Source organism: Chelonoidis abingdonii, chromosome 11 (genome assembly GCF_003597395.2).
Source record: "Chelonoidis abingdonii isolate Lonesome George chromosome 11, CheloAbing_2.0, whole genome shotgun sequence".
In the NCBI taxonomy this organism is placed as follows: Eukaryota; Metazoa; Chordata; order Testudines; family Testudinidae; genus Chelonoidis; species Chelonoidis abingdonii.
In genome coordinates, this window is record NC_133779.1 from 39,861,260 (window position 1) to 39,887,832 (window position 26,573).

Here is a 26,573-nt window from a genome sequence, read left to right on the forward strand (position 1 = left end):
TGAATAGTTTTATATCATAGACAATAATTCAGTGGTTGCCCTCTTTGGGAGATGAGGAGAGGCAGAACTAATGTAAGTATTTGTATTTTAAAAACAAAATAAAAAGATCTCGCTTTGAAGAATTCACAGTCCAATCACTCACAGCATAAACAAGGCACTGGTCTCTCTTTATTATGATGTAGTGCTCCAGTGGCCGGTTTTGTTGCCAAGTAATGAGTCAACTCCCCAAAACTAGCAAAAATTACAAATTAGGATGGCACATAGCTTCAAATAGTCTCTTTGCTAGTCGTTTAAGGAAAACTGTTGGTTGCAGCAGACTGGAGCCCACACTCATAAAAATAGGACTAGGGCTCTGACCTTGCAGAGTTGGGGACCTAGTTCTGAGGTTTGAATATGTCCTGTCTGGAGTGCTGTGCAATGACTGCTGCACTTCAGGATGCCTATACTGGATGGTGATGGGGGTTGAGTGCAGAGGGTAAGGGTCTTAGTTCTCAGGGCTGGTTGGTGAATGGACAGGTGTTGGAGGGAGCTGTTGGAGGTAAGAACCTGGATGCTGGGGAAGCAGGTTTGGAGCTGACATTGGGGCACAAGGGAAAGAGCTTTGGGACGGGGCGGGGGGGGCATGCAGTAGTGCTCTGCCTGCATGGCTACGAGCGCCTGGATAGAGTCTGCTTGGCATGCCAGGATGCTTATCAGCAGCTTTGTGCTTTTCTTCCTGGCCGCTGCGTTTCTCTGTCGGATCCTGCTTTCCCTTTCCCTCCAGTCCTGCAGTTTTTTATTCTCTCTGGCAGAGTTATCCATAACTGTTTGCAGCAGGTTGTCTTTGCTTTTTCACGGCTTCTTCCGCAGGTTTTGGAGTCTTTGAGCTGCTGTTAACACGGGCAGCTGAAAACTCAAGGTCGCCTGTGGAAAGGAAAAAAAGGCAACAGTTAACAGAGGTAGCATTGTTTATATCTCAGACAGTTATTCCCACACAGTGAAGAAGTTTACAGTCTTCATTTTAGCATAATTTTCCCATACCAAAGAGAGTGCACATAACCCACAAGAGCCCCGAAATGGTGAGTAAGGGGGACTGATTGCTTCAAGGCTGTGCTGGAGTTTCTGTGCATTGAGGAAAGCAAACAGCTGCAGGGGGGCACCTACACTGAACACTCTCCCAACATTTTCCACAGGAGTTAATCCTGGAAGATATCTTGCTGCTGCTGGTCACCTGGGAAGAGCAGGAGGGTCTTCTACAGCAATGCAGATTCCGCCCTGGCCCCTATGCAGCTTGCCTATGTGCAGCAATGGTACTCCCTCCCCCTCGCGGCACAGTGGCTCGGATGCGTTAGCCTGACTGGGACAAGGACCACAGTGGCTCTCCCTATAAACTTGCGCAAGCGCATTGCCCACGCTCTGGCTGAAACTTCTGAAGAGATTACAGAGGCCAATTACCGCGACGTGATAGACCACATTAATGGGTTATTCCACATCTAGGCAGGCAGGCAGGCATGCATGCATGCAGCCCTAATCCTCCCTCCTCTCCCGAAACATTTCCATCCTGAAAATAAAAGCCGCTTACTGGGAACCTGCTCCTCTGCTTGTCCTTCACCAAGTACCGGCTGCTGCAACTGGCTACCTTCCTCCTGGCTTGAGAAGAGCTCCTGGCTGCATGCCTCCTGGGACTCCGGGGTGTCTCCCCCCACTCCAGTACCCTCACTCTGTTTCCTCCTCCTCCTCCATCTCCACTTCCCCCCCTGCTCTGAAGTGTCCATCGTGGTCCTCGGATTGGCGGTGGGGTCACCCCCAAGTATCGCGTCCAGCTCTTTGTAAAAACGGCAGGTCGTGGGGGCAGCACCAGAGCGGCGGTTTCCCTCACGGGCTTTGCAATAGGACTCGCAAGGTCCTTCACTTTAATCCTGCACTGCACCTCGTCCTGGTCATGGCCCCTTTCTCAGCATGGCCCCTGATATCTGCCCATGAATCATATTCCTACAGCTGGAGCGCAGCTGTGACTGCATAGCTTCCTCCCCCAACACTGATGAGGTCCAGCAACTGCCATTGCTCCATGCTGGGGCTCGTTTGGCTCGTGAGGCATGGTCACCTGGAAAGATTCACTGATTGCACTCCACACCTGGCTGAGCAAACAGGAAGGGATTTTTAAATTCCCGGCGGATTTAAAGGGCAGGTCACCTGAGGCCAGGGCAGTAGAGTTTGAACTGATGAGCAGAGTGGCTGAGCAGCATTCTGGGATACCTCCGAATACCTCTGGAGGCCATAACAGTGCTTTGGTGGCCCACTGAAGGAGCAGCACTGCATCACCCAGCGCTGCAGTCGTTATTCCCCAGGCAGAGGTGGAGTACACGCAGCGCTGTAGCCAGGGAGATACAGCGCTGTATGTGCCTTGCAAGTGTGGACAGTGAGTAAGTTGCAGCGCTGTAAAGCCACCATCAGCGCTGCAACTCTCCAGTGTAGCCAAGGCCTTAGTGTCTAGCAAAGTTATGAATTTAAGCTCCCAGGCTCATCTTTTAAAAGTGCTGTACAAGTTTCCTTTGAGGATGAGGCTTGATAGGTCAGATACAGAGTGATCGCTTTGTGAAAAGTGCTTACCCACAGGTGATACAGTGTTTTTGTTTTATCATCTTCCTGTGTGAGGATCATTCGAGAGCCTAGTGATTGTCTGGTTTCACCCACACAGTTGTTGGGGCAGTTAGTGCACTGCATGAGGTATACCACGTCGATAGGCATGTGTAGGACCCATGGATCTTGAAAGGAATGTTGATCACTGTAGCAGTGGAGATATGCCTGCAAGTTTTGCATCTGTGCTGACAGGGTCTGGTGCTGCTATGGGTTGGTGCGCCCTGGTCTGTGGGGAGCTTGCTTCTGATGATGATGTTGGGAGGTTATTTGAAGGCCAGAAGAGGGGATTCAGGAAAGATTTCATTCAGGATGGGGTCCCTATTGAGTATGGATTGTAATTCGTTTGATAACCCATAGGGATTCCACTGCAGGGTGGTAAGTGACAACTAGGGGTGTGTGGGCAGAGAGAGTTTTATTTCTGTATTGAAGCAGGTTCTCTTCAGGTAGTTGGGTGGCCCATGCCACAATGTGATTAAAGGTGTATATCCCGGACCTTCTCCTCTGAGCATATTCTGTGGTATCTAAGTGCTTGGCTGTAGATAACAGATGAAGGTAGGTGTGGTGATCCGTGGGGTTTCTTGTATATAGTTGTCTGTAGCGTTCCATTGTTGAAGCTGATTGTGATGTCCAGGAAGTTGATGCTGGTGTGGGAGTGTTCTAGAGAGAGTTTAATGGATGGATGGTGGTAGTTGAAGTTGTGGTGGAAATCTGAGAGAATTTGTCACCTGTGAAGAGGATGAAAATATATACTATCTCAGGTATATAATTGGTTTCATGGTGCATTTGGCCAGAAATTCCTATACAGGGTGGCCCAGGAAGAGGCTGGTATATTGGGGAACGATCCTCGTACCCATCGCTGTTCTCATGATTTGGACAAAGTGTTTTGTTGTTAAATTTAAAATGATTATGAGCAAGGATGTAATGGGTGAGTTTGGCAGTATATTTGGGGTGGATCTCTGAGCATTGTCCATTGTCTTGTAAATATTTGAGGCAGGCAGCTGTGCTGTCGTGAGTGGTGGATAGAGAAGGATTAGTGGATAACCTATTGCTGTGGCTATCTTTCAAGAGATGCAGGACATGGTATCTACACTGAACTATAGGAACTTCAGAATCCAGGTCTCTGCTCAGTGGTTCACTATGCTCTTTCAGAGACACAGATCTGTGGATTTCTTTTTGCTTTGGTCTGGAAGGAGCATTGTGTTCACTCTGTGCTACCCTTCTCCTAGCTTGAGTTGTAGGTAGGAATAATGTGCTCTAAACAATGTTCTGAGGAAACCATTCCTAGATGTGAGAGGGTTTTCAAATTCCCCCGAGTAGTCCCAGAAAGCAGCAATCAGGCCAGACTTTCAAGTACCCAACATCCTCAACTGTGGGGCAGATTTTGCAGAGTTAAACTCCTGCCAAATTTTCAAGAGCTCAGCTAATCTATCCACTTATTTTTATCTAAATGGGAGCTGAGCTCTTGAAAATCTGGCCCTGGTTGCAGGGGCTCTGCTATTGCAGAGCGTGGCCCTAAGAATGTGTTAAGAAGGTAAAGGTGGGTGGGTGTACGTACATACTGTAGCACTATTTGATGGTGCCTCATCTCAGATTGTTCTGATCTAGAAAACTGGCCTTCCCCTCTATTAAACACTGCAAAATTTAAGATAATTTAAAATGAGAATTCTAGTCTCTTCTAGGGTGTCAGATCCTAATAGCCACTGAGCCAGAGGCTCCCCCAGCCTAGCTTTCAAACTACTTAGCTATATGCTTCCCTATAGTCTCGATGCCTTTTTAGCTTGTGCCTTTTGTATCTGAAATTAAAATGTGAGACGGAAGGGAGGGAACAGGGCTGAATTTGCAGGTACCTTTGTCCCCTGCTGGGCACCAATGAAGTACAGAGCCTAACTTCAGACTGTCAGCCAAGATTGCTTTTATAGTGCTGATGATGAAAGCAGTGCTAGGTCACTGATACAGAAAGATGTTCACATGGGGAACTGGCTATGGCTTTCTGTGTGTGTGCACAATTGTATATCGCTCCACAACTTGCTAATGGTGTCTTACTTGTACTAAACAGTTTTCCTATCCTGAGGTGAAATTACACACTCTGCTGTAGTGTAGTGAGGAGATTTTAACATGCAGCAGCTGGCTTACAACTTGCAGTAAATTAGAGGCAGTAGCCAAAGTTGATCCTGAAGGAGTGGTATGTTCTTCTCTCTCAAACCTTGTTCTCTAGACATCTACTTCATAGACTCCCTAGTGCAAATGCTGAGCTTATGCCCTGGCCAGTTTCATCAGCTGTTGATGGTAGGATGTGTGGCAGACAGTTCAATCAATTTCAGAGATTTGGGATGTGAAACCAAAGCAAGGCTTCCTCAGCATCACAAAGTGCATTCTTGAGATGCTTTACATGTACCATGTTGAACTCAGTGACATCCAGAAACATCCATCAGAATTAAGTTATTTTTATTTAATATTTTTAAAAAAATGCCAACGTAGCTTCAGCAGTTAATTCAGATGTTAACTTGTTTATGTAGCCAGCTAGGAGTGACTGCTTTCCCAGCTATGAGAAGTATGGGAAGAATTTCGAAACCAGAGGGATCAATGCATATTTCCTACTGTAATACTTCCTGTCCTGAAGCTGGAGAGCACCCTGTGGGTGGGAGGGTGGAGGTAGCACTGACTGCATAGAAGAGAAAGGGATTTGTTGTTGAGCATTCCATTTTATACAAGGTTAATGATTAAACTGTATTCTAATACAGCTCAGGACACCTCACCTCATACCTTGCAAATGAAAACATGTCAGGACAAGTCTGGTTTCTCTGTAGTTCTTCAGTGTTCTTCTGAGTGTTTCAGCTTCTTCCTCTTAATTTGGATGCTGTATATTAAACACTGCACCTACACCAAAAGAGTGCAAGGAGCAGGATGGAGGGGTTGGAAGGAGGGTCATGCATCACTTCAAATGCTCTCGATGTTGGGGGAGGAATGGAAAAACTAGACTCCAAGATATGCAGAAAAATTTGCCACTTAATGTGTCTGCCACCACAGTGATGTTAGAGTACTGAACAGAGATCTGAACTCAAGTCTCTCTCTCCTGAGCTAATTTTGAAGACTATATTCAGACAGGCAGGGTGTTTTGATGGAAAGGAGTCAGGGGTATGAAAGTGGGCAAATAATCCTTAAAAGCCAAATTAAGATTGAGTGCCAGGGTGTTTTTTGCATCTTGTGTTCCACCCCAGTACTCTAATGTACTGAGTCATGATTTCTCACAGCTGAGTGCAATAATCACTGGTATCGCTGCATTGTGACTCAGCAAAGCAATCGTTTTGTTGCTATAAACTCTAAAATCATTAGAATTGTAAACTACTTTGGGCATGAAAAATTGCTTTGGGAATAGGGAAACTGTCGTGAGAAACTGAGGATTCTCTCTAGTTTATGGGAATTAACAAACCAAACAAATTTGAAGTGATCCCAGGCTTTGAGGACTCTTGGTTTTTCATGATTTAATGTCATTTTGAAAATGTTTGGATTGCAATTTACGGATCACAAATCAACACACATTAGTGTGTAAGCCGTAGTAAACATTGTGCAAAGCATTTTATCAGATCTTAAACTCTGAAGAGACTGTCAGGTTTTTGAACCTCTTAAAGGGAATTTGTGTGTTAAATAGAGAAACCTGCTTTTACATCAGCTTTATTTCGAACCTTTACATTTTGTTTGATTTATTGATGGAACTAGATTTTCTGGCACAATTACATGGGAACGTTTCTGCAAGGGTGTCTCCAGCTAACTGCTAGCCAGTCATTAGATCAAAAGAACTGGTTTGTGGGGCAGTGGTGGCAGACTATCACATGCCTCTATACACCAATGAGATTGTTTGTTTTATATCCTGTGTGAGAGATGGGTTTCAGTTAACTGATCTACATATTTCGTTAACTGAAAACAGTGGATTCTGGCCTTCCCACAGCTCAGTCTAACTTTGCTGTTGGGACTTACTCTTTGTTTTTCATGATCAGTTTTGCCTTTATCTTTTGCCTGGAATTCATGCGACCCTCCCCAAACCAAAATTCTTTCTGCTTGCCTGCTCTGTTCCTGCTTCTGATTGATTGCTGCTCTGTCCCTTACCCCCATTCTTGATTTACTGCCTGGTTGCTGCAGGACTGTGCAGTCCTTCCTCCATGCTTTCAACACTTGTTTCCTTAAAGAGATTTCCGCACATTGCCAGTTAGTACAATACCTGTGTTGTATTTGTGTACAAGATCTTAATTTCATTGATCGCCTTCTCTCCCAGCGGCTGCCTTCGTAGTATTTTCTTTGCATTCAGGAGTGTGCAGAAATGCGGTTCTCTCCACAGGTCTGTCCTGCTGCTGCTATGTGGGAAGTAAAAAGAACAGGAGTACCTGTGGCACCTTAGAGACTAACAAATTTATTTCAGCATGAACTTTCGTGAGCTACAGCTCATTTCTTTGGATGCATAGAATGGAACACACAGACAAGAGAGATTTATACATACAGAGAACATGAAAAGGTGGAAGTATGCATACCAACAGGAAGAGTCTAATCAATTGAGATGAGCTATCATCAGCAGGAGAAAAGTGGGAAGTGTTATTACCTTGTTGCTGTAGCATCACCTCTTCAGCATGGAATTTTCAGTGACCAGGTGATCATGACCTGTAGTTTGTTCCCTTTTGCAAGTTTTCAGAGTGCTGTACTGTTGGAGTAGGAATGTGGAGATAGGCAGAGAACTTCAAGACTGCCTAACTTTCTGAAGCATATCACTCTAACCGTTCTGTATTTGCTCACATGACCACGTGAATATAAATATAGGAGTCTTTTAACTTTGCATGTACTAATGCAACATTTCTGAAACTCAGGATGTTTTCCCTGCAGAAGCACTGTCTTCCTACTCCATCTCTCCCTTCTCTGATCCAGCACTCTAAAGAGAGATAAAACCTGCCTAGGCAAAGGAGGAATGAGGAAAGAGATTTCTTTCCAATTGCATCACTTTGCTGAGTCATGAATGGAAAGCAGTTTGCAGTGTTGTAGCCTTGTTGTTCCCAGGTTGTCAAAAACTAGGTGGGTGAGGTCCTAGCTTCTATTGGTGCAATACTGACGTTGTGTTTACATACACGTTATTAATTTCATTGATTTCCATCTCTCCCAATGGCTGCCTTTGTAGTAGTAATAAGATATATTACCTCACTTGTCTTGTGTGTGTCATATCCTGGGACCAACACTGCAAACAACATGAAAGATATTGAATTTTGCTGTTTAAAATGGAAACTTCACAGCATGAAGAAAGAAGCCAGACTAAACAGAAACATCTACTTCCTGATGCAAGAAACAAAACATCATCCCCAGAGGACTTACCATCTGTAACCCCCTGACCACTAGATACAACTTCAAATATGCTGAACAGCTCTGCAGGAGGACTTCAGAAAAGCGGAGGAACCATCTCCTGCACCTTAGATACTTCAGAAGGGACCCCTTCGAATTAGAAATCGTCACATGCGCCCATACATGGGAAATCAGAAAACCCGATACAGAAGTTGGTCCAGTAAAAGATATTACCTCTCCTACCTTGTTTCTCAGCAAAAGCAGAACAGTCTATGGAATGTGAACAGTCTTCAGTTCTATTCTGTCTTTGCAGAGTCATGAATAGAAATGACACAAAGAAGAGATCTTCCTAGACAGATGTCTAAATATTCTTTTGTGCCTCTATCTATATCCTTGTAAGGTATCATCCCTGACTTACAGGTGAGGAACATTGGGTGGGAAAATTATTTGCTCAAGGCCATATCACAAATCAGTGGCAGAGATGTGAGAACAGCCCAGGTGTCCTGACTGTCTTGTGTTTCCTTTATTCATATTAAAATTGTATTTACAAGTACAGGTTGCTTTTAAAATGCTCTCCTTGGGAAGAAGAGGGAGGATCAGATGTGGCCTAAACCTCATTCCGATATGAACTAGCATAGGATCAAAAATGCTTTGCTTAAACATACTTCCATAAGGTCCTCTTTCAAAGAATTTCATGTTGGGAGTTGTTTATGTATCCACTATAAATCTTCCAGATGACATCTTTAAAAGTTTTATTTGGGCTTCTTAAAGGTCCTGAAACAGTAATCCAAGCCTTTCAAGTGCTGTGCAGCAAGCTGCTGGATCTTTTGTGTTCATGGTTTCCAGTTGCTAATGACGCGTTTAGTCAATTATTTACCAGGGTAACGGAAATCTTTTTCAATACTTGCCTGGCAAAGCCGTCCTAGAATGTGACCGGTATTATAGCTTGGCTACCTGAAACAAACATTCCAACAATCTCAACTTGAGAGGCAATTTAACTATCCGCCACCTTTTCAAAGAAACTTTTATTGAGATGTTCTTAAAGCCCGGGAACACACTGCTACCGTGCAGTTAAGGCTAGAAGTATGCGTGACCAGATCTGTTTTTATAGCAGCCTTTTCAGCTTGCTTAACAAGAAGGGTCTGCTGTCGGTGGGTGCAATGTGTGTGTTGAATGGGTGCATGTTGGGTCAATGGAAGAGCTGCACATATGCATTGTAATAATTCGAGTTGCATAACTGCTGTATGCCCCAGTAGCTGAGGGATGTTTTTATTTGGCTAAATCTCCAACGTAAGGCTACCTGATGTGGAAATAAATACTGAATTTCTCGTTGAATTGTTTAAAATGCTGTTCTAAAAATGACACTTGGAAGCAGTGCAGTGCAGCCAAGGAAATGCACACAGCTGCAGTGCTTGTTTCTGAGGCCTCCTCTTTTCCCTCCAAAGCTCCTTTTCATTTAACTTCCAGTGCTGCTGCTGCTGCTTCTCCATCAGCTGTAGTTGTTCCTGCAAGAGGAGCCCTGGTGAGCAGCTGCTGGCTGACCATAAAGTCTGGAAGCAAACAACAAATGTCCAAGCAGTTATTTCTTCGCTAAACTTGGAATGAATTAGCAATAAGAAAGCAGGGCCGTCTCTACAACACCTTTTCTCCATAGCTCTGAGGGCTTTATGAAGGTGGGTTAATATGGCTTTGTCTTCCTAGTGCATTCCAAAAATTTAACTGACCCTCAACATCCCTATGAGATGGGCAGATATTTCCATTTCCACTTTATCGATGAAGAAACAGGCCTGGGCTGGGCAGGTTGAATGGCTTGCCTATGGCCCCACCAAGTTCTTTCTAATCGTAGAGGATAGTCCATGCAAGCTCCCCGCCCCATTTGGTAACACTGGCAGGTAGGAGTGCTACTGTCAGCTGGGACTGCCAACCTTCTAACTGTCCTCTCACCCTCCTCAGAGCAGGTCTAGACAACATGCTGACTGCCAGCACCTCGTCTATGCTCTCATCAGGACCACCTCCAGTGCTAGCAATGATGGGAAATTAGAAGAATCAGTCTAGTGTACTCAAACCCTGCATATCCCTGCATAACCCAGCTGATGGAGTTCCAGTTCCTCCATGGGCTGTGTTGAATGTTTGCATTTGTCCGCCTTTTCATGTAAAGTGTCCTAGATTATAACCAGGCATGTAGTTCCCTTGACAAGAGAAGCAAGGTATTCAATTTCATACCTCCAGATCTTAGCAATGGTTTGGTGCACCTGCTCTGAAATGCTGTCCAGGCTTAGAATGCTGGCTGGGTCTTGGAGATGAAATTTCATCATCCCGTCCCCATGACTCCAATTGCTAGGTTAGAAATTAAAATGAAGTTAATTTAGAAGGAAGCTAAATGCAGGTTTACTGATAATGGTGAGTGAAATTAATTTTCCCTTTCGTCTGGCTGTGAAAGCAAAATGTAGAGAGGCCTTTGCTTCTCAAGTATACTTGAGTGAACCAGAACAAACTGAGCTTTCAGGTGAGGCTGATCTGAACATTGTAGTCAGGTACAGTACAGATATTAAGTGCACTTGGAAATGTTCAGTGCATGAAGGCCAGAGGTAGCATCTGAAGTAGTTTTTATATCATAGAAATATTCAGTGGTTGCCCTTTTGGGAGATGAGGAGAGGAGACTAATGGTAGTAATTTGTATTTTTAAAACAAAATAAAAAGAATCTCGGCTTTGAAGAATTACACAGTCAACACTCACAGGCATAAACAAGGCCTGTCTCTCTTTATTATGCATGTTAGTGCTCCAGTTGGCGGTTTTGTGCCAAGTAATGAGGTCAAACCCCAGAAACTAGCAAAAATTAACAAATTAGGATGGCACATAGCTTCAAATAGTCTCTTTGCATAGTCGTTTTAAGGAAAACTAGTTGGATTTCAGCAGACTGGAGCCCACACTCATAAAATAGGAGCTGAGGGCTCCTGACCCTTTGCAGAGTTGGGACCTAAGTGTTCTGCACTGATCTGGTAAAAATTACAAAGCAACTCTTTGGTCAGATTTTCTGTAGATAATCCCAAGTGAAACTAGGATTGTAGTTTTTCACCCATGGTCCTGCTGGATATAACAACTATCTAACCTTTCTTTTGTTTATACATGACTGCAGTGCTTTAACAGATAACTGGGGCATAAATCTGGGGGGTTCTGGAGATTTAAGCTCCATGCATTCAGCAGAAAGCTCAGGCACTCACTGTCAATCTGTGGTAAGTTTCGTGCAACTCTATTGTAAACAAGTGTGAAAACTTCAGTTTACTAAGGTCCAAAACTCAAGGCAAGCCAAACATGGCTGAGCTGGTTTTGTATGTAAAGGAGGTCCGTGTGGGAGTGATGCGGGAGGGGAACTACTATTTGAATGCCCTCTCTAAATAAACTACAGGCCAGTCTTGCATCCTGTACCTCATTTTCCCATTGTGCATACACAGTTCCCGCAGACGTCAGTGATTTCAGGATTGGCTTTAATGACTAGAACACAGACTGTGTTCTTGCACTTTTCATGCTGTGTTCCTAGCCGGAAGTAGCCACACTCTTCTCCAGAAAACAAAAGATAAAGGGACAGATTCAAGTGACAAAATCATAGCTGAAGCCCATTTCTTACCTAATGTTAGTATTCGTGCTACAGAGGAACATCACAACTTTTTTAAATCTAACTTGTTTTTCAATCTCTCTGTGACTTACGCATGTTCTTTTCTCAGCTTGGACAGTCAAACATGCTGAGTCACTTTCTGGTTCTCATGCAGTAGTTCAGCACTGCAGTGTTTGGGTTGCAAATGCTGCAGAGGAACAGTCGTTCTTAGTCTTGCTAAACAATACAACAGTCATAAGTACCATAATCTTTGAAGCTACTAAAGTAATCAGACTGGGCCTTGGCATTTTGTGGGTAAGTTTTCTTCCTTAGACAAGTGGTAGATTTCTTAAGAGACCATATCCTGACTTAGGAGCATTGCTTGCCTTGCACACCTTGTCAGTACAAAGAGCATCAAATCTGTTGCACTGATTCACAATCTGTCGCACTGCATATTAGGCCTGGACTTCCTTGCTGTATATAAATTTCACTGTCATCTTGTCCAGACAGTTGTGTATTGTGGATCTACACTGTCAAGCAACTGGTACATTCCATCGTAGAGAATTTGTGGTAGATTGTAATCCCTATGTATTAAGGCAGCGGATTGAACTCAGGGCTGGTAACCAGGGAACTTCAGATTTCTAATCCATGCTGTCACTTTGTGTGTGACCTTGGCCATGTCCCTTTTCTGTACATCAGTTTCCCCGTCTGAAAAATGGGGCCATCATTGGGGCTATCATCTATTTGACCAAGACCTGAGCAACACTGGTCTGGTCTGGCGTAGTTGCTTTGCCAGCGCTTCCATGGGCCCCGCTAGTTTGTGTGGACTTTAAGCTTTCATTTAAAAAAAAATATTTTCTTTAAAAAAAAAAAAAAAAAAATCTTCCTAGCCTCTGACTGTGAAGAAAACTTTCCAAATGTGACCTAGTGCAATACTTGTCATTTTGATTCTGCCAGATGACAAAGCAGGACAATTAATCTCAGTTTACACTGAAGCCTCATTATAACAGATGTACAGTAACTATCAACTGTGCTGTCTTGATCATTTTAGCAGAACCATTCAGCTATTCTGGAATTATTTTAGGTAGAGGAGAAGTTGTACCACTTTTTTTTCCAATTTGGCTCTTGGACAGTGATCTTGTGAGGTCCAATTGATATTTTCGTAGCACTTTGTTTCCGAAGTGCTCTAGACATGCTAAGTATTTACTTTATTATGCACTTTGGAATCCTTTAAGCTGAAAAGTTGTGTAGAAATGTAGTGTGATCTGTAAACATTTTGCACTAGTGGCATATAATGCATCATCTCTAATCTGACTTGCGTTTCTTGGGCACTTAAATGTTGCTATTTGTGATAATTGCTGTTAGAATCATGTCTTAGTTCTGTCATATACATTTCACAATACAAAGATATTGTACCCCCCTTCCCCCAAAACAGAGCAGAATTGTCATTTATGTCTCAGCATCCTCCTTTCAGTCCTGAAGCTGCCAACCCCTGTTAAGATGGCAATTGTATCCCCTTACAGTAGGCAACTGGTCTCATTGCATGTAGAGAGCCCTATGGATTTACTTTAGTTCACCAGACTGCAGTTAGGCTATGAAAAAACAGGTAAAGCAGAAAAGATGCAAAATAAAAAGGCAGTGTAAAGCAACATACTCCTGCAAAAATGATCAACTGCTTTCTACCATAACTGTAAACAGGGCTTGTCATTTAAACATAGGTTACTCGTTCAAACGTCATTCTGTTTCTGAACTTGCATTCCGGGGTGTACCAAGGCAACATGGACAATTTCGCAGCCCAGCCATAAGAACACTGCAAGGTACCATCACAGAGCAGAAATATACGTTGTCCTTTTGTTGTATGCATCATATTGATCTTCAAGACGCTTGACCTTTCTTTTTCTTTTGCAGTGTGGTAGCCGTGTTGGTCCCAGGATACTAGAGAGACAAGGTGGATGAGGTAACATCTTTTACTGAACCAGCTTCTGTTGGTGAGAGAGACAAGCTTTCGAGCAACACAGAGCTCTTCTTCAGGTCTTTTTTCATGTCCTTTTCTAGTTATTATTTCAGTGTCTTTATTGCTTGAATGAGCAAAGCAAGGTTTAGCATATTCATTAGGGTGTTCTCGATCTTTAGCAACTGTTCGTCTGCTCAGGACTTACCAGGAGAACATTCCCAGGGAAATGTAGTCATCAGTTCTCAACAGTGTAACAGTAACGTAGTTCATGCTTAGCCCGAAGCCTTCTGGTGTTGAATAGTTTTATGTTATGGGTTTATGTTGCTCTCCATTCTTTATTTTAAGGGAGCCTTTAGGCTGCACTTTCTCAAACCATTACATGGCAGTAGCATGCGCTTATCTAAGCAGAGTATCCTTATGATCGTATTCCTTCCTCCCTGCTTGGTGTCGCATCTAAGACTTAGATTGGAAACTCTGGGGCAGGGCTGTTGTCCCACCTCATCTTTTTGTTGCAGTAAAACTAATAAACGTACCAGCAGTGGCTCTTAGTGATGCTCTGCTTTGAAATGGTTAGAATGTGGAATATATTGCGCTTGACTGTTGTTTGTCGGTATGTCCTATTGCTATACCCATCAGCTGGGGGGGTGTTCTGTCAAAAAATAGTATAGTGCAGCCTACCTTCAAAAGAATGAGTTATTTGTGGGGTTTTTCCAGATTAACCATTTGAGGGATTTCTTCTGCACTTCTTGAAGTGACTAAATGAAACATCGTTTGTATGTTAAAAGTGAAGGACATGCATTCATTGGGTCTGTGTTGCAAACTATTGCAGTCAATGGACAGTGTGTAGCTGCAGATGGACCCTCTTAAGCCAGGGCATGGGAGGAGTGTGGACTTTTGCCCTTTGCAAACGTTTAATTTAGACTATCCGCTAAAGAATTGTAGAGCTAGCAGAAGAGGCAGATAACCCTGAGGTGCATGGTGACAAGACCTGTCCTTTGCTGTGTCAGATTTATGTCTCTCATCTGGAAACTAAGCTGAATGTTGATGTAAATTAGCTCAAATTTGTGCACTTATATCAATACTCTAAGCAGTGCATTGTACTAACGTCATTAAATAACAGGCTTTGGCTGATTCACCGGTGGTGTTCCATAAACAGAAATCTGTAAAGGTACACACAAGTGACTTGTGCTGGTGCAAACCTACATGGTGTCTGGTTGCTTGTATGTCCCCCCTTCAGCTCTTTGATAAGTCCTTATCCAGATGAACAATTAATATTTTAACAATGACTATTTGTCTGCTTTATTTGCAGTAAGGTCTTGATGGTTCTCTTTCCTGGTCCTAATACCACTGCATATGCTGTAGGAAGTACTCCACTGTAGCTCCCTTTTTAATGTTAGTCCTGCTGTCTAACAGGATATTTCACCAGACTATAACTTACTTTCTTTAGATATGTAAATGAGATATCACTGATCCAAACACACTGTTGGCTGCACTAAAACCAGCCTGCCTTTCACACTGTTAATGCCATAGACACGTACTACTAATTAATACCTAATTCTGACTTAATTTAAGTATAAGAGCTCAGTGCTAAATAAGTTTGCTTCCTATAAATGATACAAGGTCGCATCGCAGGCCACTGACATTCCTCTTCTGAATTTGTCAGTATTTGTTAGGGAGACTAGCAGTTCTCGTGTAGCTCTTCACACCATAATAACCTTTTTTCAAGATAAGCTGCCTTTTGCAGCTCCCAGCGTATGTTGGTACAATCTCAAAAGGCTGCTTTTTAAAGCAACTATTTTCAAAACTCTGTTGTGTGAGAGGGAGGTGGAACTGTGGTTGCTTTATCATGGGAAAAGATCAAATCTTGGAGTGTCCTACGCACGCGCTGTCCCTAGTCAGACTGTCTAGGAAAGTGCTGAGTCATAAAACTTAAAGCTGTGCCAAGCACCCTTATAGGCAATCTCAAGGAGGCAGATTGTACTGTGGAGAAGCAAAGGTTTTACGATTGTGACATTTGGGTCTTGTGAGGGTAGTTGTGCTGAGACATACAGTTAAGATTTTTGCAGGATCCCGTCACATTTTATTTCCAGATACCATGATGCCCTGACCTGCAGAGTTACCCGAGTTTGGATTTGGGTAGTTGCAGGTGCCACCAGTTTGGGGCAAGACCTACTTTCTGGTGTAAACCACCTGGATTTTCTCTCTGTAGCTTTTCTTGAGAAACTAGAAATTCTACATGAGCTGACTTGCCTCTGCCTGTTTTAAAAAAAATAATAAAAATAAATAAATTGCCTGTTCTTTTAAAATACTGTTGACTACAGATTCTCCAGTAACAGTATGTTAAGGGTTGGTACCTTGCACTGACAACATGTTCCAGTGTATAGGGAAGGAAAATTCTGAAGAAATTCCACCCTGCTGCATTAGGGTGTAGTCTAGTAATAGAATTAGTAATGTTGGCTGAGACACCATTTGTTTTTCTTCAGCATTCAATGTTACAAAACGAAATTCATGAGTAGAATTTGTCATGGATCTAAGTTCAATGAGGATTGCACAATTCTGCCAAGCAAAACATGCCCAGAGCATGCCATTCTGGTCTAGAATACACCCTTGTAATGTCTATATTTAGACTGAGAAGGGATATTTTTAAGCAGGACAGAAGCCTGTTTTTCCCTCTTAAAAAGAACAGTTTAATGTCTGCATTGAAGCTCTCTGAGTTGGAAACATTGTGGATTAAAGCTAGCACACCAGGATTCCCGTAGGTGGCTGACTAGAGATCCAGGAGCGTGGTTCATCTCCAGCCTGGTGCTTGGTCTCATTTTAAGTTCAATTGCAATTATCAGGGGGTTGGCAATTGGCGCAGGAGTTGCAAGATGGGAGGCAGTGTTGACACCATCCCTCCCTCCTGTCTTAGTTCCCACCAGTTTCCTTCAGCTCCTGGATAAGTCACACTCAGGAGATGCCCAGCAGGCTCTTTCGGATGACCCCTACTGTAACTGCCCTGGGGTAATACAAATGTAGCAGCAGCCTGTGGGACTAGTGAATGGCTGGTATCAGGGAGCAGAATTTGCCAAATGGGTCAGGCTGAAACTGTGGCAGAGGCTCACTACTACATATCACATGCTGCGTCCATGATTGAACACCAGGGGACTGCCATGTCACTCATCAGCAACAGACTTGGATGGCAGTAGCAGAGGTTTATTTTAATTTGAATAAACCTGCCGATAAGTAGATAGCACCCAACATTGTTTTTGTTACTTTCTGGCATTAAAAAAGTGCATTCAGCTATTCTGCCTTGATTGCCCTGAATTTAACTGGCTTCTGCTCTGCAAATTCCTTCATGGGATGAATGTAGTAACCTATTCCAGAATCGTAGAATACCAGGGATGGAAGGGACCTCAGCAGGTCATCTAGTTCAACCCCCTGCTCAAAGCAGGACCAATCCCCAGGCAGATTTTTTTGCCCCAGATCCCTAAATGGCCCCCTCAAGGATTGAACTCACAACCCTGGGTTTAGCAGGCCAGTGCTCAAACCACTGAGCCCTAGTCCTGGACAGTTAAATTGTTGCCTCAGCTTTGCTGTGCAGCCCCTTGGAACCATGCTTGTTCTGAGCCAGGCTGCAGCTGCCTTAAAATCCAAGGCGTAAGCATGGTTGAAACCTTGCTTGTCTCCACCGCACAGCTAAACAAGACGAGCTGGGGTGGAGACTCACCATGTCATAAGAGTCCCCTAGTGTATTTGACTTTCTGTGACATTGATGGTACCCAGGTCTCAGTCCCTTCTGCATTGGACCCTCCATCCCAGGGCAGCTGAGCAGGTCACAGTTCAGAGACAGACAATGAAATCCCTTAATGTTGCTTTCTGTGTCTCTGGACCATGCTGCCACCTCCTCTGAAACATGTCACCTCCACTGGCACTGTTCTTGTGCACTTGGCTTTCATGTGCATTCATAGCCTTCTTTTGCAAGACCTCCATCTGAGACACATGCTCTAAATATCCCTGTAATGGCCTTGCATCAGCTCCTCTGACTGGCTTCTCTGCTTCTTGTCTAGCACTGGGCTCCTTTCTGGTGTGAAAGCTTTTCCCTTTGTTCCTGCAATCTGGGAGAACCAGGGTCACCCAGAGGATTCAGGGGGCCTGGGGTGAAGTGGGGGAGCTGCGGCGCTTGTACTCACCCGGCAGCGGTCTAGGTCTTCAGTGGTGGGGGGCCCTTCAGTCGCTCCGCTTTTTCTGCAGCACTGAAGGATCCCCTGCCACCGAAATGCCACTGAAGACCTGGACCACCATTGGGCCAGGGCTCGCAGGGCCCCTATGGGGCCTGGGACAAGTTGCACCACTTGCCCCCCGCTCCCCCCTGCAGCCCTGGGAAGAACCTCCTTGGGTCTCCTCTGCTCCTTGACTATCCATCTAAATTCAGATCCCAGCAGAGACTTCTCCCTTATTGAACCGTTTGCGCTTCTTATTCTGCTTTTCAAAGGCACCCATTTAAAAATTGTGGGGGTGGGTGGGGGGTGGTAATGTGTGGTGTTTTGTATTGTGCTAGTGCCGAAGGGCCCTAATCATGGATCAGGGCCCCACTGGGCGAGGCCCCATGCACACCGAGCAGAGAAATAGTTACTGCCTCAGAGCTTCCAGTCGAAGTATGAGATGAGACAACAGGGAAATGCAACAAATTGACCAGGACAGTGGAAACCTCAGGAAACAATGAGACTTGTCTAACTAAAAATGTTTCACCTACGATAACTGAAAAAAATGTTCCTGTTAATTTTTCAGTCTGTTTAATTTGTGAATTTGGTAGCACTTTCTGCATGGTCTTTTCACTTTCCTCTGTAGTTAGTTAGCATCTCCCTTGCTGAAAAGACCCTTATAATATATAAACAGGAGCACAAGAATTACCTTTTATTCAAAATGTATCTAATAAAGGGAACTTGGGAAAGAATCACAACATATTACATGAGATCTCTTCCAGAATGGTTACATGAGTGTCTTGTTGCAGTTCTGAACAATGACATCTTATATATGTTGCATTGGGTTCAGTATGAAGAAAAGAAGTGGACAAGAAGGTGAAATCCTGCCGTTTTTAAGACTCTCTCCCTGTCCAGCTTTCTGAGAGGGTGTAGCACAGAGTGAACTTTTTGCTTCTTAAATCCAACCTTTTACTCTCTTTTTGCTTTGTCTAGTGTTCTCAAGTGCTGGGGGCTAGAACTGATGGCAGACAATGTCAACGACTAACAACATAGCACAGGCCCGGAAGCTGGTAGAGCAGCTCCGTATCGAGGCTGGAATTGAGAGGATCAAGGTGAGAAGGGGATTGGGCGTATCATGCACGAGTAACCTTTCTCTCAGTGGTTATGAGGAGGGGAAGAGGGGGCCTCTATGATCAATGCTTGTTAGCCTGTGCCAGAATGGGCTACGAAAAAATAAATTAGGTCCCCTCCATGTTGCTCTTGAATCAATGCCTGTTGCTAGCAAGTTTCCTGTAACTCCTGGGAATGGGTGCATGATGCCCCTCTGTTAACGGCTGCATATTGCTCTGTTAACGCTTGTTTGGAAAAACATTCAGTCACCATTGCAGTCATGCTATGGGCAGAACCAGTTCTCTCAACTCTGCACTAAAAGCACCCTGTAGCAGAGGCACATGCTGCTGTAACCTCTTCAGTGGACTTGGGTTTTGCAGCACCTGTTAGTGAATTCTGCTTCCCCAATGAGTACCGCACAAACCATCTCAACTTTTATTTCTCTCGACCCTGCCTGAACACGGTTCACAACCTCTGCCAAAGGGTCTCTGGCTGCACTGCTGTTTCTCTGCCATTGCTGTGTCTTAGAATACAAAATAAATGCAACGTCTCTGTACGCACACGCACGTTAAACTCTGCTTTGAGGCATTTTATCACGGCATTCTTGAAGAGCTTGTTTTGGGCAAAGGGAAATGCCCTCTGCCCTCTCTTTCCAATGCCCAGGAGGCACAGCAGGTGTGAGAATGGTCCTTAGGGACTGTACTCTGTTCTGGGATCCATGCTCCTCTCAGCCCTCCAGGAGGCTGCAGTGTCTCCATTGAGCATGGGATTTCCTGTGGGCAGCTTCTGCTGAAGGTACAGCTGCTAGTTTGTGCATTAGCACCTTGTACTAACTGGCCGTGCTGGCTGCAGTCATTCCTTATCCTTGCCTACAAACTGCATTGTCTCCTGTGACTCTCCTGACCTCTCCACCCCAATGGACAAGACACCCAAGGTCCTTCTTAGAACTCTGGGCTCCTGTGCCCTGGAAGAACTGCACTTGTTGTCCAGACGGCCAGCACTGTCGCTCCCATCTGGAAAACGACTTGCTTTGTATGCACTGGTTTTTAGGGGCAGGAAGGTTGTATAATGTTTCTGCTTTCAGTGGCTTGAAGTAAAGCTCTGGGGGAGCGGAGTGGAGGGGAGGTGGGTGGCTGGGTAACTGCAGAGAAGTGTTCATGAAAAATCACTTCCTGTCAGGAAGCAGAGCAAAAAAAAGCCTTTGGATGGTGATGAAAGACACAGTAAAAACTAAAATAATGGTTAAATATACATTAATTCCTCCTGGTTTAAGATTTAAATGCTTCCTGGATGAAGAATGTTTTCTTTGACTGTCAGTTCCTGCAACTCTTGCAGGGATAGATTCATCATCTTGAACTTTTGATGGGCAGGGAGAGCTGCTGCTTCTTTGGAATTTCTCTTTTTAAATCCAGCCTGAGGTTTTGTAGCTGTTTTTAGGGGCACCACTTTCCAGACTCCAGTGATGCACTGATCTGAGAGGCCAGTTTGGGGAAGACGCAACAAATTACAGGTCTCCCTGGCACAGACGTTGCTGAGTCTCCAAGTATTACAAAGTGTCTCTGACTTTCAGATCCAAAACCACGTGTGGTGAAGAGCAAGAAGGGTGTGGGTACAGTTACCTGCCTTTGTGCTTATTGTAGAGCCTTTGCTGGGGGAAGAAGCAGCAGCAGCGGGACTGCAGCATACCATAATGAAGCATGTATGGAGAAGAGGTGCTGTCTAGGCCAACTTTGGGTTTTCGTTGTGGTTTATTTATATTTTTTTTTAAAGCCACAAACCAAGCCCTGGCCAAGCAATCGATCTACTGGTCCTGTGAGAGAGTGTATCAGATGCGCATGATTTTTGCCTCCCCCACATCTTTTTTTTTTTTTTTCCTTCTACATCCTCTGTTTTCTTCTCTGGATGTTTCACAGCTAAAAGGAGTGAAATTCTATCTGCATTGCAAATAAATGTGGGTGAACTTTTTCTATCATGGGAGAAAAAGGTGGGCTTCCTCGAGAAGTGATTACTAAAACATCAACTATGAAGATAAATGCAAATACTGTTCCAGTCCTCTGACGCTCCAATGCCAACATGTTGAATGAGTTGGGAGAGGAGCATGGCAGTATTTTCACCCCCAGCTTCAGGATGGAGGGTTAGATACTCAGGGAATTGGGCATTGAATGACTTCAGCTGGACCTGACACTGTGCAGGTTTTATGCTTCGCCAGCGCATCACAATGCTGATGACTGCACACTTCTCTCCTGTTCATGAATAACTCACTGTGCCGTCCAGCCTCTGTAGTTTTCACACCTCTCGTACAGAATATCACATAGCATCATAGAACTGGAAGGGACCTCGAGAGGTCGTCTAGTCCAGTCCCCTGCACTTGTGACAGGACTAAGTATTATCCCCGTTGTCTCTCTTCCTACTCCCATATTCAGTTCCTTTCAGCTGTTTATAGATCAGTTAAAGATTTAGAATCACTGCCAGGGCTTTCAAGCCACCTACTGTCAGACTCCTGTCAAGATAGTCTCTCTCCCCTCCCTTTACTCTGGGATTAGGAGTCATTACTGTTCCTTAGAGCCTCATGTATGAGTAGCTGGTTTCATCTGGAGGTTTGACCTTGTCACTGATTGCAGAAGAGGTAGTTACTGTCCCCTCCACATATTAGGTCGGGATGGCTAGTGACAGCTGATGTTAGAAACCTGCCATGACTCCTAGGCTTTCAGTGCTTTTTGTAGTATTGCACTAGTGTCCGAGCCTCCAACCATGGTTGTGTACTAGGTGCCGTGCAAGTCAACAGTGATGGGCCCTGCCTTCAGTAATAACAACAGAGGGTATGAGAAAGTATAGCTGGAGAAGTGGGGCACAGATTAAATGAGTTGCCCAAAATCACAGTCTGTGGCAGAGCCCAGAGCTGAACCCAGATCTCCAGAGTCCCAGCCCAGTGCCTCCAGCACAAGGCCAGCCTTCCTCTGGCTCTTTGTATGCTGAGTTGTTGCTAGAAGGTTTAGAAACTGAAATGCACCAAATTGCTGAATCTTCCAATGTAAGCGCCTCTTCTGCAGGCTGTACAAGGATGTATCCTGGCTGCATCCTGGCGCGAGGGTATCGTGTAGGCTGTCTTCCTCCAGTGAGATCTGTTAGACTAAAATCCTCTCCCAAGGGCAAGAGTGGAAGCTCCTTTGCTTGGGTCAATTCTACACGCTGTGGACCAAATGCTAGAAAGCAAACTAAAGGACCATTCTGTGCTACCCAAGGATGTGGGATGGAATTAAGTTTAACAGGGTCTTTGCATTCTTTAATCTGTGATTGCGGGTAGGGTTTGCAATGGCACGCTCTGATGCTGAAATAGAAACCTAGAATAAAGCTATTAAATATGAATAATTCACATCTGGGACCAGAAGAGACCTCCCTGTGATGTGATGAATCTCTATGTTTTGTGTTAGCCTTACGTACAACCAGCTATTAAGTCAATAGCAAAGGATACCGTGTTAAGTACGGTCTCCAAAGCTGACGAAACCTCCCTGACTTAAACCTAACCACGTATCCCAGTCTTCTAATTACTAAAAGGTGCATCCAAGTTAGCCACCCTTCCATCTAGTGTCTTGGCTGGGTTGTTACTCCAGGTTCCAAGTTCTCAGAATAAATCTCTGAACTAAAATAAGCAGAATCATAAGTAACAGCTTCTAATGCTTTCAATGCTGTGGTTTTCAAAACCTCCATTTTTAGCAGCAGAGAATGACCACTTCCAGGCATGTATTCTCTCCTAACATCCTGAAAGATGACAGAAATATTCCCCTGTCCCATAAGTAATAATTTAAAAAATCAAACTCGCTTTTTTTACTAGAACGAGTTTTCCTTTACACTTGTTTATTTTTATACCTGAGTCTTTAGCATTTCTTTACACACTCATTTCCCCTTTTTATTTCTGGTGATCAGTTTTGTAGCGTTCCCATAGGGAAACATTAGACTTGTAACTTCACTACCCCTAAAATTCCAGTCTCTGTCCCCTCCTTAGAGTATTTGCTGCACATCTGTATAACTCAAAAATGTTGAAGAACAGCTGGTCTGGTGCAGGCTGCGTGGGCTGAGTGCTACCCATAAGGGGAGTTTGTGGGGATATCCAAGGCATTCTCACTAAACCTGTTCTTTCTCTCTGAACATTTAGGTCTCCAAAGCATCTTCTGAACTAATGAATTACTGTGAGCAAAATGCCAGGAATGACCCACTGCTGGTTGGAGTACCCGCCTCGGAGAATCCTTTTAAGGACAAAAAGCCTTGTATCATCCTATAGCTTTCTTTGCTCTCGCGTGCACGCACTCTCTCAGGCAGGGCACCGTTCTGTATCGATTTAAACCAAGTCCCAAACTTAAAACTGTGCAGAGGGATAAACACTAAATGTTGGATTCAAATAGAACTTAAAATCTCAAATTTGAAGTGTTCAGAAAGGGGCTCGGCTGCTCCTGGGCGGTTTCCATACTGAGAGGGGTTCCAATTTAAAAACGGTCAGGGCAGGCGGGCGCATTATTAATACTAATTCTAGTTTCAGGGGTGGTGGGGGAAACAAGAATTTAACTGCATTTGCCAATGGGATTCATGGGCTCTTAAAAAGATGGAGTTTTGACCTTTAAAGTATTTGGGCAAAGCTTTGGGTGTGCTTTTGATTCAATTAATTATTCCAGTTGACGTATTCAAAGAATTTCAGTCTGATGGCTCTGTTTCTTGGGGAGGAGGGTGGGAGTGGCTGTTTTTAATTTTTTGTTTTTTAAATGGATATTATAAATTAGTAAATTCAGAATTATTGGTGGGGGAAGGAGAGCAAAGTGTTTGGCAGCTGCATTCTAATGTGTAATGAAATCATGAAACTTTCTCTCTCCATGAAATGTGGCATGTGGTTCTGAAGCATCATGTGATCTTATGGTATTTGTTACAAGCGAATCCCATTGCGGGGAATATACTTCGTAGAGTAACCCATCAGCCATGAAAAATGAAATGATTCTCCTTAAGTCGTGCTTGGCCCAAGGCAAAGAAGATGTGGGTGTTTACACCCTCTGATCAGTTTGGATTTTTAGTTCTGTGTTATTGCCACTATTTTCCTAGCAGAATTGCGATGTTGAGGGCATTGAATTGTGTTTGTTCTGCCTTTTTCTGATGAGTGGTGCGATTTGTTCTGTTCTGCAGTATCCTGTTGCCACTTTTCTGTCCTGGCCTTTCAGAGATTCTAGGTCCAAAACACTAGAAGTGGCCACTGTTAACCTCCCACCTCTCCTTCCCTCTCATTAGTCATTAACATGAATCTGTTGCATTCAAACCTATTCAGGGAGGAGCGAGGCGGTTTAAAGTTGTCAGGAAAAAGTGTTAACTCCAACAGTTCCCATCCCTTGGAATTATGAAATTTAACTAATTTTTCATTTACCAATATAACTATGGGCACTGCAAATTTGGGAACAAACTCAATGCAGAGCAGGCAAGGGAGAAGGAAGGTAGTCACTTCTCCTTTGCCTGTGTCACCTGCTGCAGGATATAAGCGACAGTAATAACTGGGCCTTTTAACCTGCTTTGTGGATCCTTGCTGCAGTGTGCAAGTTCTGAGCACTCCCTCCCCTGCAGTGCAACCCAAATGGTGCTTGGGAGAAAGATCAGAGCTCAGGGAAGTACTGCTGCCTCTCCCATCTAGTTAGATCTGTTAGCATGGGGCGCATTCTGGGAACATTTTATAAGAACACAACAGAATTCTGAACAGCCCTCTGGCACAGCAGCGGATTCGCTTACCAGCTTATAAGAGAACCTGTCCAATACTGTCGGCTTTATCTAAACAGTCAGGCCTAGATCTCTTCCTACAAGAGAATACCCAGCTTTCTATGGAGAAGCAGGAGAGTGGCGCACTTCAGAGGGATGAACAAGCTGCTGAGGCTGCAGAACAGTTACTAACTTCTCATTTCTGATTTAAAACGGGAGTTGAATACTGGCAAATTCAAGGTGCAAGTACTAATCATTTTCACTTGACTCACAGGGTGTCCATTTGTACATATTCTTGCCACGTTTGGGTCCAGATTGTGTTCAGGATGAGAAGGAAAAAAGCCTCCAATACGGAATCCGAGGAAGCCTGCCACACTGAGCCATTTCCCCAGTGTTTTGGGTCTCTTTGAAATGTCTAGGCCTTTAATAGAAACCCAGTGCTTTGCATTTTTGGCACCCTCAAATGATGGCAGGCCAGAGAATGCTTCCTGTCAGCAGGTTGATCTCTGTGCGATGGACAAGAAATGCTAGAGGAGAACCTGGGTTTGAGCTTTCATGGGAACTCTGAGGATTTCGGCTCTTCTGAGGTGCAGTCTGGGGGAGGGAAGACTTGCATATCAATAATGGAGACTGCACACACCTTTTAATAGTAAAATGAGCAACCGGGGATCTGCCTTGAGCCCAGCCTAGGCAGGCAGGCACTGCACCCCGGTTATGTCCCTGGCGCTCCTGGAAGGGAAAAGTGTTGCAGCGTATGACACTCTCGAAGGCGGTTCTGGAGCCCAGGCTGTGCTCTGGATTCGCGATCCTGGCATGCCATCCAACACCAGTTACTTTGAGTGAAATGGGGCGCTAGTGCCACAATACAGGCTAAAATCTATAGGGATAATAACTGAGTCATTGACACCAGCCCTTGGGCAGAAACCTAGCTTCGATTCTTTACCACTCAGTGTGCATCCAGTGCCTGTCTGCTTGGGGAGTAACGCTCGACCTCTCTCCATTCAATGTGAGATTTACTACTGAGGAGGGGGGACCTAATAATCTGAGTCTGCCTCTCCTAAATGCCACTCCACTCGACCTGCTCATGCAACTGATTGACAGGGTTGGCTTTTGACAGGACGGGAGCGCCTGTCATGCAGGAGAGACGAGCTCTGTTGATCTCGTGGGTTCCAGATATTTTGCCAGCAGCTTTTTATTACATGATCATTTGCCTTTTTAAACAATTTTTTAAAACAATCACATTTGTAACACTACTGCAAACTGCCGCACATACCATATGTCGGGCTGCCGCTTTCAACTGGCTTTCCGGGGCCTCATGCTGAGCTGAGGGAACTTCAGCCTTCTACTGGCCTTTCCAAGGGCCCTGGGTTCTAGTCCTGAAATTAGCCAGCTGACTCCCTTTCCTGCCCTGCCTTCGCTTGTGTGCCACAGGACGTGGGCAGCAGTAGGGAGGGCATTGGTTCCCTCTGCAGTGAACCTTCCCCAGGACATGCTCGTTAAACGCCTCTGGGCTGGCACAGCATTCCCGCGCCTCTCCCTTGCACTGTGAACTGCTAGCTTGCTGTAGGCTGTCCAGTGCACAGCGTTAAGCTTGCTGTGTCAGCCAAGAAACCCAGTGGGCCTCTCCCGGGGCAGCCAGCTGCCTTTGGGGCTTCCTGTAGGCTGAGCTATTCCCATGAAATCGGCGAGCGATGTCTTTGTTCTCCTTTATCCAATGTGATTTAAGACTCTGTCGAAGGTTACTCCTGTAGTGGGGCATTAACACTGTCCCAAGGGGTGTCTGGGTTTCTCCCCAGTGGGGCTTTCTCCTGTAGATTAAAGATTCCTTCTGTTCTTAACCTAGTGTGAGTCCAGCCTTATTTTTCTACTCCAGATTGCTGATTCTTCCTTTACGTTAGAGAACAGTGTATGGTGCTATCGTGGGCAATCTAGGCAGATGCATGAATTTCTGGGTCAGCCAGAAGACCTGGGTTCTTCATGTGCATAGGAGAGAGCTAGTGGCAGAGGTTACTGCAGAAGCTATCCACTTCTTCTCCACTCCAGACCCAGGCGAAGGACGGGCCAGTGTCATTA

General features: G+C 44.6%; 1 protein-coding gene and 1 long non-coding RNA gene across 8 annotated transcripts in view; one reads left to right on the forward strand and one right to left on the reverse strand.

The window, feature by feature from the left end:
* The window catches only part of GNG7 (G protein subunit gamma 7), a 140,414-nt gene extending 114,549 nt beyond the window's left edge, over positions 1-25,865 (forward strand). For 3 of the 7 annotated variants that reach the window (XM_075070916.1, XM_032793102.2, XM_032793254.2), the window contains 2 exons: positions 18,660-18,778; positions 22,930-25,865. In XM_075070916.1, the coding sequence (XP_074927017.1) occupies positions 18,698-18,778; positions 22,930-23,055 (207 nt within the window). In that variant the 5' untranslated portion in view covers positions 18,660-18,697 and the 3' untranslated portion in view covers positions 23,056-25,865. Of the gene's footprint in view, positions 1-13,436; positions 13,560-18,659; positions 18,779-22,929 lie in introns of all 7 variants that reach the window. The other 4 variants (XM_075070914.1, XM_075070917.1, XM_075070913.1 and 1 more) reach the window with 2 other exon arrangements.
* LOC116832639 (uncharacterized) lies at positions 1,102-8,111 on the reverse strand. Its single transcript, XR_004375520.2, has 3 exons — positions 7,211-8,111; positions 6,836-6,968; positions 1,102-3,344 (listed from the first exon to the last, which is right to left on the reverse strand). It is a non-coding gene; the product is annotated as an uncharacterized LOC116832639 (long non-coding RNA).
* Positions 25,866-26,573: the final 708 nt, after the last annotated feature.